The sequence below is a fragment of the Antechinus flavipes genome, chromosome 2 (assembly GCF_016432865.1).
Source record: "Antechinus flavipes isolate AdamAnt ecotype Samford, QLD, Australia chromosome 2, AdamAnt_v2, whole genome shotgun sequence".
Classification (NCBI taxonomy): Eukaryota; Metazoa; Chordata; class Mammalia; order Dasyuromorphia; family Dasyuridae; genus Antechinus; species Antechinus flavipes.
Window position 1 is genome coordinate 515,262,324 of NC_067399.1, and position 12,318 is coordinate 515,274,641.

The window sequence follows — 12,318 nt, forward strand, 5'->3', positions numbered from 1 at the left end:
GCTGGGGTAGAGATGAGCTATCTTCAAATGTAGTTCCTGTGACTGGGGTTCACTTCCACCAACAATTAGGGATATTATGTAGCACTTTAAAAGTTTTCCAAGAGTTCCAAATAGTTACTTATTTCATCCTCACAACAACTCTGGGAGATGGATGGAAGTATTATCAACACTTTATAGATGAGGAAACTTGCATTGCTTCTAGTATAAGCAAAGAAAAGCCAAACGAGAAATGAAGGTGGGTGAGGTAGGAGCACTGACACAAATAGAGGGAGGCTGGTTTCAAGGGACAAGGAGACAGACATGTGTCATCACCCTTTCCCCCCATTTTCACTTCTTCTTTAGCCAGTTAACATTCTAGGCCAATCCCTCCCCTCTTTTTTGCATTCCTCCAGAACCTGAAGGATGGCGGCAGTGGTGGCAGACACATCTCATCAGCCCAAATGGAGGCTTTTCTGTTCTTTATTCAGTTCAAATAAATTAAAGGTCAAGGGTGGAAAGGGTACGCAGGGTATGTACCAGGAGAGTCCCCTAAGTCAGGATTCTGTCTACATCAGGCAACAGGGCCCTCAGCTCTTCTGGAGCTGCCTCTAGCTGGCAGAGGGGGTTGCGCTCCAGGCTGAGGAGGGACAGCTTTGAACAAGAGGCCAGAGTCTGAAGGGCTGAGGGATGTTGAAGACCTAAAGTGGGAAAGTCAAGGAAAACGGAGATGGCTGGACACTTGCATGTGATCAGAATCAATTGTGTGACACAGATTTCAGAGACAAAGGGAGGGATGTCACAGAGATTACTCCGGTGACCTCTTTCACACCCTTTCCTTTGTCTCTTGTCTCTGGTGGGAGAACTGGGCTTAATATAACTACTTCACATGAAGAGACGACCTGACCAAATCAATGAAAATGACCCATTTAACTCCTGCTTTGTTCTTCAGGAATATTCCTAGAAAGTCACAACATATTCTATTTAATCCATTGTGAATCCCTTCTCTGTGTCAACCCTCTTCCACTTTCTGACTTCAGTACCATGGGGTTAGGATACAATTATCACACAGGAAAAGCTCCCGTAGTCTGGGCAAATTCACAATACCCTCCACAGACTCTATGGCATTTCCATCTGCCTGCAAGACCTAGAAAGAGAGGAAGTGGATATAAGCAAACACAGCTTTATTGTGGCATTTGTGAGGGCCATAACAAAGGAGTTCCTGTTGACCAGAAAGCAAGCTTTAGTTGGGGCATTAGAGATGGGGGACCACTGGGATCAGCAGGGGAGGCCAAAGAGCTAGAGGAGATTCCTCAGAAGAAGCAAAGGAGAAAAATGAGCAGAAAATCTCTTACCTCAAGGCAGCGCAACATAGCCAAGGCAGGAGGCAAACTTCTGAGCAGATTGTGGGAGAGGTTAAGATGAGTGACCAACAGCAGCTGGTCCAGGTGGCATAGCACAGTCAAATCCTAAGGAGAGAAGTGAAGCTAGAGGACAGATAGGAAGTATCACCCAGGAAGGCCTTAGGGGAGAACATTCCAAAATGGGAAGGCCTGATTTCTGGGTCATTCTTTCAGAATTTTATCAATGTACTAGATACACAGTACTATACGAAAGACTGAAAGTGATATGAAGCCAAGTAGAGGGAGGCTGTCAGAAGGCCACATGCACACTCATTTAAACAATACAAGGCAGTGCATGTTCAATGCTCAGACAGTGATACAGTTCAAGTGATACAAGAAATTCAGGGGTAGGAAGGTTGGATTAGCTGGAGGAGCTGGGATTTAGACAGACGGAGAAGAGAGGAAGAAGGAATTGTAAGCAGGGGAAACATCAAAAACAAAATTGTGCAGTAGCTGTAACAGGCCCAGTATGGGTTTGAAGAATGGTGAGAAGACTGGTTTGGTTGGAGCAAAAGGTTCATATTGGGAAGCAATTGCAGATAAAAGTTGGAACTGTAGGCTGGGCAAATCTTGAATGCCAAGAAAAGCAACACAAACTTCACTTTATAAGGAATGGGGAAACGTTGAAATTACATATGGCATGTAGATTTCACCAACTGGACATTCAAAAAAAGAAGTCATCATCTTCCCTCCATCCAAAAAAATCGCCACTCCACTCGGATATTTGTTTATTTCTGTCAAAAGTACCAACACTCTTCCCTGTCTCTAAGTTTCATAACTCTGGTGTTATTCTCAACTACACACTTCTTCCTCCTCTTCCTCAATCAAAACAGCTGCAAAGGATGCCACTTCTTCCTCCACATTTCTTGAATCCCATCCCTTTTCTCTAACCACACACCCTCCCAGACTAGTTCAGACCTTCATCCCCCTCCCCCTAAGCTTGCTCCCGGCCTCCCTGCCTCAAGGTTTTCCACCGCTAGTCCATCCTCCGCAGGGATGCCCAAGAGATTTTCCTGAAGTACACATCTGACCACAACACTTTCTAACTCCAGTGGCTCTTACTGCCTCTGCAATAAAACACTTCCTCCTCTCTTTAGCTTGCAAGTCTTTCACAAACATGAAATGCCTCTTTCCAAGCTTCTATGCTCTGTAATCAGTCAAGCTGGCTTTGTCTCTTCCTGTCTCACCACTGTCTCTGTATGTTCCTCATACCTGGAATGTGCTCCCTCCTCCTCTTCCTTCAAGACGCAGCTCAGGCACTGCAATCCCCTGAAACCTTTCCTGGGGCCCTCCCACCTCTCAAACCACCTTCAATGGAACTACTCTGCATTTATTCTCTTTATATCAATTCTATATATACCTATATGTTCATTCTTGTTATCTCCTCACTAAAACAGAAGCTCCTTAAAAAAGAGATTGTTTCATTCATGGTGCTTATATCTCCAGCATCCCACATTTAATTAGTAACTTGCTAAATAACACTTATGAAATAACAGGTTTGAATAACCACAAAGTGACATGATTAAAACAGCATTTTCAGGAGGTTAATGTAGAGCAGTGGAATCAAACTCAGATTCTGCTAGGCCTATGATAATCACAAATTAACCTTATCTATACTATACTGAATTTGTACACATTTTGTTAGATATCTTCAGATAACATTTTAATCTGATTTAAGCATACAGAGCAGTTTTGCTGCCTTTCCGCTGTGAATATGACACTTCTGATGGGGAGGACCGTAAGAGAGCAGTTAAGAGGTTATTACCATAGTCCAGGCAAAAAGGTCTGAATGAGGGTTTTAATGATACAAATAAAGGGGAAGGGAGCAGTTAAGTAGTTCAGTAGATAGAGTACTTTTTTATTTCTGAATTCTCTTATATACATGATGGCATCATGAGGATAAGGGCCTATTTTTACTTTTTCTTTGTATCCTCAAAGAACAGCAATTTCCCTAGCATAAATTAAGTACTTAATGCTTGTGTGATGGTGATTGAGCTCTAATTGTGAATCTGTAACTACTGATTAGACATTTTCATTTATCATCTTTCTACTCAAGTCATTTCCCCTCCAAACTTCCTGTTTCTGTCAATGGTCATTCTTCTGCCCAGTTTTAAGATTTTAACATCATTTTAACTCCTCTCTCTCTTATAGTCTCTCTTTACAAAGTCCTCTCAATCATCCAATGATTGTGTCAGGTCTTACTCTGAATTATCTTACATCTGTCCCTTCCCCGATATTTTTTTTTTGGGGGGAGGAAGGCAATCAGGGTTAAGTGGCTGGCCCAGGGCTAAGCTAGTAAGTGTCAAGTATTGGAGATCATATTTGAACTCTGGTTCTTCTGATTCCAGGGAGTCAAGTGAGGTTAGAAGAAAAGCAAAGAGCTTTGTACAAAAATATTTAAAGCAGTACTTTTTGTTGTAGCAAAGAACAAGAAACAAAGTAGGTGCCCATCAACTGGGATGTAGCTGAAAAAACTGTATTATACAAATAATGGAATATTACTACATCATAAGAAATAACAAAACGAAGTATTCAGGGAATCTTGAGAAAACCTGAACTTATGAAGAGTGAAATGTGAAGAACCAGGAAAACAATTTCCACAATGACCATATTAACTTAAGGGAAAACAACTCTGAAATACTTCATAACTTTGAAGATCCAGTAAAACTAATCTTGACTTCAGATGCCTGAGAATAATGCATGCTTCCCCTCCTCCCCACTGTTGGGGATGAGACAGTTAACTGTACCTTGTAAGATAGGTCCAACACTCGTACTTCAGCATACTCCATCTTGAGGATGTGGTTCTCCATCAAGAATTTGCTCCGAAGATCATCCAAGTATGAAGCTCGCATTGGGTCCGCTACCTTGCCAGAGAGGTGGAGGGATGGGGATCAATTGACTACCCCTATTCCTCACCCTTCCACATCCTATCTTAGGGACCTAAATGAGCCCTAACCCTTAAATCCCAGGCTTTCTTTTCTTGTATTATTACACTTACCTTGAGGGTCTGAAAATATTTCAGAGTATCCTTCTCATACACCAGTGGATCCAGTGCCCGCATCAGCAGGATGATGGTCAACAGACACCCTGAGAGTGAGGATGGCGGTGGTGGGGGAGGGAATAGGGCAGATAGTCTATCCCTAGTTCCTCCTCCGGTCTAACTCTTCCCACTGCCCAAGATCCATCGATCAGGAGAGGCAAGGTCTCCAGGAGAGGGAGCTCCCTGAAGGGACAGGCTCTTGGGGGTAGAAAGGGACCTCACATTTGTTGTCTGGTTCCAGGTCCTGCAGCTCCTTACAGGACTCCAGCTCCGACTGTAACACAGTTGACTTCTCCACTGATAGCTCCGTTCTGATAGGCAGGCAGAGTAGTGAGGGATGAGGACCATAAACCTGCTTTTTCTTACCCTCTTGTACCCCAGAGCCTCAAATATCCTAGAGGATGTCAGCCCCAAAGTTTTTAGGCCTTTATTCGAGCTTTATCTCCCAGAACCACAAATTCCCCCAGACATGACCCTTTTTAATCTCTCCCATCACCTGAACAGTTGTTCATCTGTGGCAGAGTCTCGACACCAACTTTCTTTTCGACCTGGGGTATAGATTGGGACAAGAGAAAGGAATCTGTGAGGAAGGGGTTGAAAAAATGAAAGAATTTGGTAGGGGTGCAGTACACGTGGCTACACATTTATTAAAAATTCATCATATGCAAGTCATTTTCCTAGAAGCTAGAAATAAGGAAATGAAATGAAAAAGAGCACAGTCTCAAGGAATTTACAATATAATAGGAAGAGAGTAAAGAATTAAGATGTATACAAAAGAGGGAGAGTATAATATGGGCAAATGAGAATCAAACAAAATGCTCCAGGAAAATCTGTAGAGGGAAAGAATATTTTCAGGTAGAATACTCCTAAAAGTTTTGGAGAAATGATGGGGGAAGAGAAGGGAGAGTGGGACTAAGAAGATCTACATCACCTTTGTAAAGCACACATTCCTTCTGTACATCACCCCACATCAGGAAAAATGAATGTTGAGAGTCCTGGTCATTAAGGGAGTCAGCTGGCAAGTCACACAGCTAGAATGAGCTAGGTCAAGGAAATGCTGTACAATTCAACAATTTTTCAGCCCCCCAACCCAATTCCAGACCCTCATGCATGTGTTTGTGTATGTTGCAGCTGGGGGGGAGGGGGAGAAGGGGGATACCCAGACATGGTTAGGCCGCTTTTTGCCATCAGGTGTCCTCCACTCCACAGGTAGGGGAGACTCATCAACTAAGAGCATCACAGTCTCTATGCCAGGGCCCACCTATGTGAGAAAACACAAGATGGGCTCCATCTCTCCCCCTTTGACACACACACTTTTTACTTTTCTGTCTTCCCTCTTTTCTCATATATATACTGAGGACTCACAATTATGGGCCGAGAGAAACAGATAGTCAAACAAGCCTCGTTCCGGCTCACATGGAGGCAGCGAATGGCATCCTGAGGGTCAGCTGTGGGTAGGGGGTAAAAGGGCAGGAGGGTAAAGAAGCGGCACTTAGTTCCAACTCACGTCCCTTGATGTCCAAATAGTTCTTAACTTTCTCTGCACCATACCCTCACCTCGACCCAGGAGCCATCTGTGATAGAACCAGGCACTCTGGTCATTGGGATCCGTGAAGAAGGCATTCTGTACCAGCTCCAGCTCTCCAGGGGACAAAAGAAAAGGAAACTTCAGTTAAAACCCAGGGGCATCACTAAATCCACCTAATAGAACTACTTCCTCTCTTCTCCCCAACTCCCCTCATCTAGCTCATTGGGAGAATTGAGGTAATGACCTCCCTCTTCCTTTAACTACTATTAGGATCTGTATCACACCATTCAGCACTTAAGATATATGTTGTTTGGGATCATTCAACATTATTTCATGTAGGTCTTCTCTCTCAAGTGTTTTTAACTGTTCCGAAGCTTTTGCAAGGATCAATGTTGAAAAATTACCCATGAATATATTTTGTAAATAAGAAGCTATTTAAAAAAAAGTTTTTCTGTTCCTACATGTTATCAACCTCCAATACTTAGCCCATTGCTAAATCTTCTAACAGGTTATCAATAACTATTGACTGTCTGACCTACCTCAGAATTCCATTCTTCCCTGCCCTGATTCTGCATTGCTGAAGCACTGGACTCCAGGTTTCTGTCTATCCTTCTCTGTTCCCCGTAACTTCTCTTAAACATAAACCAAAGGATGCTGAAGTAGGGATTGTATCTTAGGACCTACCACTCTTTATTCCGCCTTTCCTTCCATCCGATTCTTAGTCCCCTGCCCCCCACGAGCCCTGCTCACCCCGCAGTAGAATATCTTCAGGAAGGCGTCCTGGGGGCTGAGAATCCGGCAGTGGCTGCAGCTTGGGCAGGAGGCAAGATCGGTAGTGCCAGGAAGAGTAGTTGGAGAAATTTCGAGTAATGAGGCTGTCGGTAAAGGCTAGTTCCTCTGCAGGTGGGACAGCTGCTCTTTGGGCCACAAACCGCCGGTAATCCCAGCAATGAACTGTGAATGGCACCGTAGGTCAGAGCCGGGCTCTGGGACGGGCACCCCCACTCCTCGAGAACCACCCCTGTGGGGCGCTTGCTCTTATGGGAGGGGGAATCTTTTCCCCACCAGCTTGAGAGTGTTTGAACCAGGGGGAAGGGAGCCTAAGAAATCAGTGGATTTGTGGGGAACGTACAATTCCGCTCATCGGCTTCCAGAAACTTGGCGCAGAGCTCCAGCTCCCGGGCCCAGTTGGGCTCAGGCAGGCGGCCCAGTAGCCAGCAGCGATGGTGCCAGGTTCCGTAGGACTTGGGGTTCACCCGTAAGCAACTCTCCAAAAACCCTAGTTCAGCTGCCACAAGGGCTGCAAACTCCTCGGGGGACCTATGCCAAAAAGGGTGACAATCAGGGAACCCCGAGTTTTCCCCCTGAATCTCCCATTCTCTAAACCTAACCCCTCTCCGTGGCGCCACTGCCTCCCCTTGCCTTGTTCCCCCTCTGCCTGCCGCACGGGCAGCCCCGAGGGCCGGCCTCTCCAGCACAGCGTCCCATCAGCCCCCTTGTCCTGCCGTTTTGGGCCCCCCACGAAGGAACGCACTTCTGAGTCTCCAGCTGCATCAGGACTTCCCGTCGGCAATTCCACAGGGTGGCAAAGTCGGGGTTCGCCCCCAGGATTTGGCTGGTCAGCTCCAAGACCGATTCGTCCAAGTGGCCCTCCTGTCGCTGCAACCAAGGGGACCCCTAGTTCAGCGGTCCTGTCTCGGTCCCTGGGCCCCCCCAGCACTCCCAGCCACACTCTCGGATGTGCCCCCACCCCGGGGGCGCTTCCACCTTCTGGAAGATGGCCTCGGTGGCCTCTCGGTACAGCTTCAGCTTCTGCTCCCGCTCCACCCGCTTGGCCTCAGCTTGTTCCTCCGTAGTCTTCACTTTCAGGCGGCCGTGCTGGAAATAAATGAAGGGGGGGGATAGCACAGCCCTGATCTTGAAGCCCCCCGGGTCCCCCGTGCCATCCATGGTCCCAAATGGCCGGGGCTGGACCCAGGGACTTCAGGCTTCCCTCCCGAGCTTCAGCCGTTCAGTAGAAACCCGAGGGGTTTAGGTCAGGGGTCAGAGAAGAAAGTTGGTTTAAAGGTCAGAGGTCAGGGGGAAGGTCAGAGAGGGGAGGTCCATTGGAGAGGGAGGGGAAAGAAGGGGAAAATGGGGAGGGGGTAAGTCTCACCATGATGCTGAGGCTCAGGGATCTGGGAGGGGCGCAGGGTCAGGTGACCAAGTAAAACCTGAGTGCAAAAGAAGACAACTATCTGGAGGTGCAGTCCCATCGTGCAGGCACGCCCCTGGACTAGGTTTTCCCCTCCCCGCCCCCTCCGGTCTTCCTCCCGGAAGTGGCTCGGGCCTGGAGGCAGGAACAAGACCGAGAGCGAAGGAAAAGGGTTGGCTGGGTCAGACCTCAGCACAGTGCCAGGGGGTGGGGGGAAGAGGGCGATGGCGCTGCCGCCCCGGTTTCCCACCCGAACTCGGCCCATCCCCGCTCCCCCTGCCAGGGCCGGGTCACATGGACTAGCCCAGCAGCTAGCGTGCTCCGCCGGGCGAAGCCACAACCAGCCCCAGGGGAGGGAGGCTCGGGGTCCTCGGATGCAGGTGCATGGGCGAGACCAATGGACCCACCTGTGGGGTGTCCGGAGGGAGGCGCAGGAAACGCCCGGCAGCAGGGGGCGGCGGCGGCGGCGGCGGCGGCGGCGGCGGCGGAACGAGCCTGGGAGGAGCTCGCCAGCGAGAAGGGGAGGAGCGCTGGGAGGACGGCGCCCCTCCCTTTTGGAGCGGGTGGGAGCCTCTCTTAAAGGGGTAGGGCTGGACGGCTGGCCTTTTGGCTGAGGAGTTAGATGCTGAGACTGCATTTTGTGCTTCCCTCCACACTCGCGGAGGGCTTGCAGACGTACTGGTGCTGTGTGCCCGCCCACACTGTGAGAAGGTTCGGGTCATGGCGAGCATCCGAGTCTGGATTCGAACCGAGTTCCCCAGGTTGGCTCCATCCACCTCCATCCTCCCTTTTCCCGCGCTGTGGGACCACTTTGGGCTGGAACGGCCCCTACCTCCACCCCCGCCCCGCCCCCTCCATCCTTGGCGCGGCAGGCGTGGGGATTGTGGATGAGCGTCAAGTCCGAGAGTATTGGAGCTGTCCCTCGCTCTGCGGTGTTGGGCAAACCCCTTCCCTCCCCGCCCCCGCCTCAGGTTCCCTATCATTAAAACGAGGGGAGTTGACTAATAGCAGCTCCCATTTACATAGGGATTTCTGAGTGGTAAGCGTTTTACAGTGATTAAATTTGACCTTGGGAGATAGGTGCTGTTATTACCCCCATTTAACAGAATAGGAAACTATGGGATTAAGTGAGTTTCTCAGGGTCATACAACGAGTAAGTGTTTGAAGTGGAATTTGAACTCAGATCTTTCTGTGCTCTTCCCATTTATCCGCCCATTCTAATTCTTAATCTTATGAGCTGTTGTTGGGTGACACAGTTAGTAAAGCACCCAACCTAGAGTCAGAAAGACTAACACAATATGTTCAAGTCCCACCTCAAATATGATCCTTATTATTAGGTAGAACCCCAGTAAGGCCCTTAATCTAGCTTCACTTTCTTTTACCTGCAAAAGTACCTTATAATAATATTATTCATTAATATAATAATGCATTAACTTTAACTATTGAGGTTGTTATCAGCATAAAATAAGGTGACATGTTTTGCCAAGGCGAGTCCCAAATCTTGCTATTCCATTCAAAAGCTATTTCATCTCTCGCCTCCAAATGATTTTAGTCTGCTCCGAATACCTGAAATGCCCTCACTTCTCATCTCTTATCTACTAGCTTCCTATTTAAGTGTCAACTAAAATCTCATCTTCCATGGGAAGCTTTTCCTAACCCTTCTTATTCTGGTACCTTCCTTCTGCTAATTATTTCCGGGTTCTCCTATATAGCTTGTTTGTATCTGTGTTTGTTTCCTCCTTTTGTGAGTCCCCCTTGGGGGGACTCTTTGTATTGCCAGTGCTTAGCAAAGTTTTTGGCACATAATAGCAAAGACTTCCTTAAGGACCTTGTCTTGAACCCAAACCACTTTGATTCTCATTGATTGGCTACCCGGAGGTCCAAGCCCAACCCATTGGTCTTTGTTTGGGTTCTGATTGACTCAGATTGAATATTCTGCTTTGGCCAGAAGCCCTGAGGGGCTTCCCTTCCCAGATTGATTGACTGATTAAAAAAAATTTTTTTTTAAACTAGGTGAAAGAGGAGATTCTTTTCCTCAAATGATACCTAGCCTTCTTCACTGAATGGGCCCAGCCTCAGTCAAACTGAGTCAGCCTGTTGAAGACCTTAGCTTAAAAAAGCTAAGGTCTCCTACTGCATCCGGGGCCATTTCTAGTTGGCTCGATCTTTATCTGGCCGCTGGACCCAGATGTCTTTGGAAGGGAAAATGAGGCAGGTGACCTTGCACAGTCCTCCCTCACTTAAATCCACTTCACTTACATGTCATGGCATTATCTCTCTGATGACACGGAGGGACGTGACATCATGTCCCTCTCCATATATGAGGACATGGTCCTCTCCAAGTATAAAGGACAATAGCCTTTTGGCATATAGTAAGCATTTAATAAATGTTTTTTGGTTGATTGATTTCCACGGTTCCCCATACACATATACTTGTGTATATACATTCTTTTGTGGTGAGTGACTATGGTTCACCAAGTTTATGTTGTATGACTGTTGGTGGGTATGTATTCACTATCTTCATGTTTATTACCAATGCTTGCTTATTTTCTCTACTTCAGTGTATAAATTCCCTGAGATACCAGGGTGTGGCTGATCTACACTCATAGATTCTTCTCATACATTCATTTTAATCAAAAATTTTTGCTCAGAGTAGACTGCCTTTCAAATACGATTAAATATATAACAAAGACATATATAATGTATACGTAAGTTTATATGCATATACATATAATATGTATCTGTATATATATACTGAAAATGTATCCCAAAATCCTAGTACTACTATTCAATCTATTCCTTTGAATCCACCCACCAGATCGCATAACCTTGTTCTAGATACCTTGAGGAGTCCAATAATAATTACACATATATTGAACTCTGAAATTGTCCCCATTGATCTGCCAAAGAAAGGAGATTTGGGAAAAGTCTGGGAAAGTATATGTTCCCACACAAGTTAAGTGGCTTCATTCAATTGGAGATACCCTCCATTGATCTTTTGGGGGTAGCCTGATCCTCTTCAGGAAATTCCAGGTTCTGAGGGAAAAGGAAGCCTTCAAAATGATTTTATTCAGTTGGAGATCTGTGTCTATTGAGTGGCTGGAAACTCCAAGATAAGTATCTAGACCTGGGGGCCATTGACAACATTGAAGGAATCTCATTCAATGGAAATTCTAGCCTCAGACTGCTATAAAGGACAATTCTGAACCCCAAATCTCTGCAGGAGTTCGAAGCAGGATTGTGCTTTGCCAAGGGACCTCTCTTCTTCTGCCAGGACTCCTGCCCGCTGTGAAGACATTCTCTTCTCAGTGATAACCATTATTTCACTGACAGGACTTTGCCACTGAGGAGTCTGTCTTCCTAGCAAAGCTGGTTTCTCAGTGCCAATAAGAATCCCTCTTCCCATTCATACTTTTTGGGTTCGTGAATTCTTTCATATTGGACCTGTTTCTCTCTGACCAGAGGGGATTCTCTCATCAATTCTCTACCACTAGACCCATGTCAGCTTTTACAGTTTACAAAGCATTTTATGTACATAATGTCATTTGATCTCCACAGCAGCCCTATGATACAGTTGTTGGAAGTACCCACTTCCAACAGATAGGGAAAAGATAGGGAGACTGAGACTCAGGAAAGTTAATTAACTTGCCCAGAGTCATATAACAAGTAAATAGTAAAACAGGAACTTTCAAACCTGGGTCCTCTAACTCAAAATCCAGTAGGTTGGCTGCTCTGCTTCTTATACTCCAGCCATTTTCTTGATAGTTTGTCAACTATCTTGACATCCTGTAAAATCAACTAATACAAACTCCTGCATCTTTCAGATTATAATTTCAGGAAAGGCCGAACCATTATATTTTTCTTTACTCTTTATTCTGTGGCCATCTATCTCCTCTAAGTTTCTATAACTGCTTTGCTCTATACCTTCCCTTCCCTCTCCCAACCAAATTTTCAGTTCTAGAACCATGAACCATTAATTAAATCAACTCTGTTATTGTCCCTGAATGAAGAGTGTCAGTCTACTCCCGTATGAGTCTCACCATCCCTGTAACTTTCTAAATCAAAGTGCTTTTACCTCTGTGTGTCGTTTTCCCCATTACAATGTAAATGTCTTGAAGGTAGGAACTGTCTGTTTTTGTATTTGTTTCCTCAGTCCTTGGTATAGTGCTTGGGCTAT

General features: G+C 46.2%; 1 protein-coding gene across 3 annotated transcripts; it reads right to left on the reverse strand.

Moving 5' to 3' along the window:
* Positions 1–441: 441 nt before the first annotated feature.
* On the reverse strand, positions 442–8,666 carry RABGGTA (Rab geranylgeranyltransferase subunit alpha). Of its 3 annotated transcripts, XM_051980547.1 has the most exons (17): positions 8,549–8,666; positions 8,103–8,160; positions 7,715–7,825; positions 7,482–7,606; positions 7,080–7,267; positions 6,698–6,901; positions 5,977–6,060; positions 5,785–5,867; positions 5,579–5,680; positions 5,351–5,450; positions 4,916–4,967; positions 4,642–4,730; positions 4,378–4,466; positions 4,127–4,243; positions 1,332–1,445; positions 1,036–1,123; positions 442–677 (listed from the first exon to the last, which is right to left on the reverse strand). In XM_051980547.1, the coding sequence occupies exons 2-17, from the start codon at positions 8,103–8,105 to the stop codon at positions 529–531; spliced, it is 1,698 nt and encodes a 565-aa protein (XP_051836507.1). In that variant the 5' UTR covers positions 8,106–8,160; positions 8,549–8,666; the 3' UTR covers positions 442–528. The 3 variants fall into 3 exon arrangements, with proteins under 3 accessions (XP_051836507.1, XP_051836506.1, XP_051836508.1); XM_051980546.1 differs by lacking the exons at positions 8,103–8,160; positions 8,549–8,666 and having other exon boundaries at positions 7,715–7,939; XM_051980548.1 differs by lacking the exons at positions 442–677; positions 1,036–1,123; positions 8,103–8,160; positions 8,549–8,666 and having other exon boundaries at positions 1,359–1,463; positions 7,715–7,969.
* Between the last annotated feature and the right edge of the window lie 3,652 nt (positions 8,667–12,318).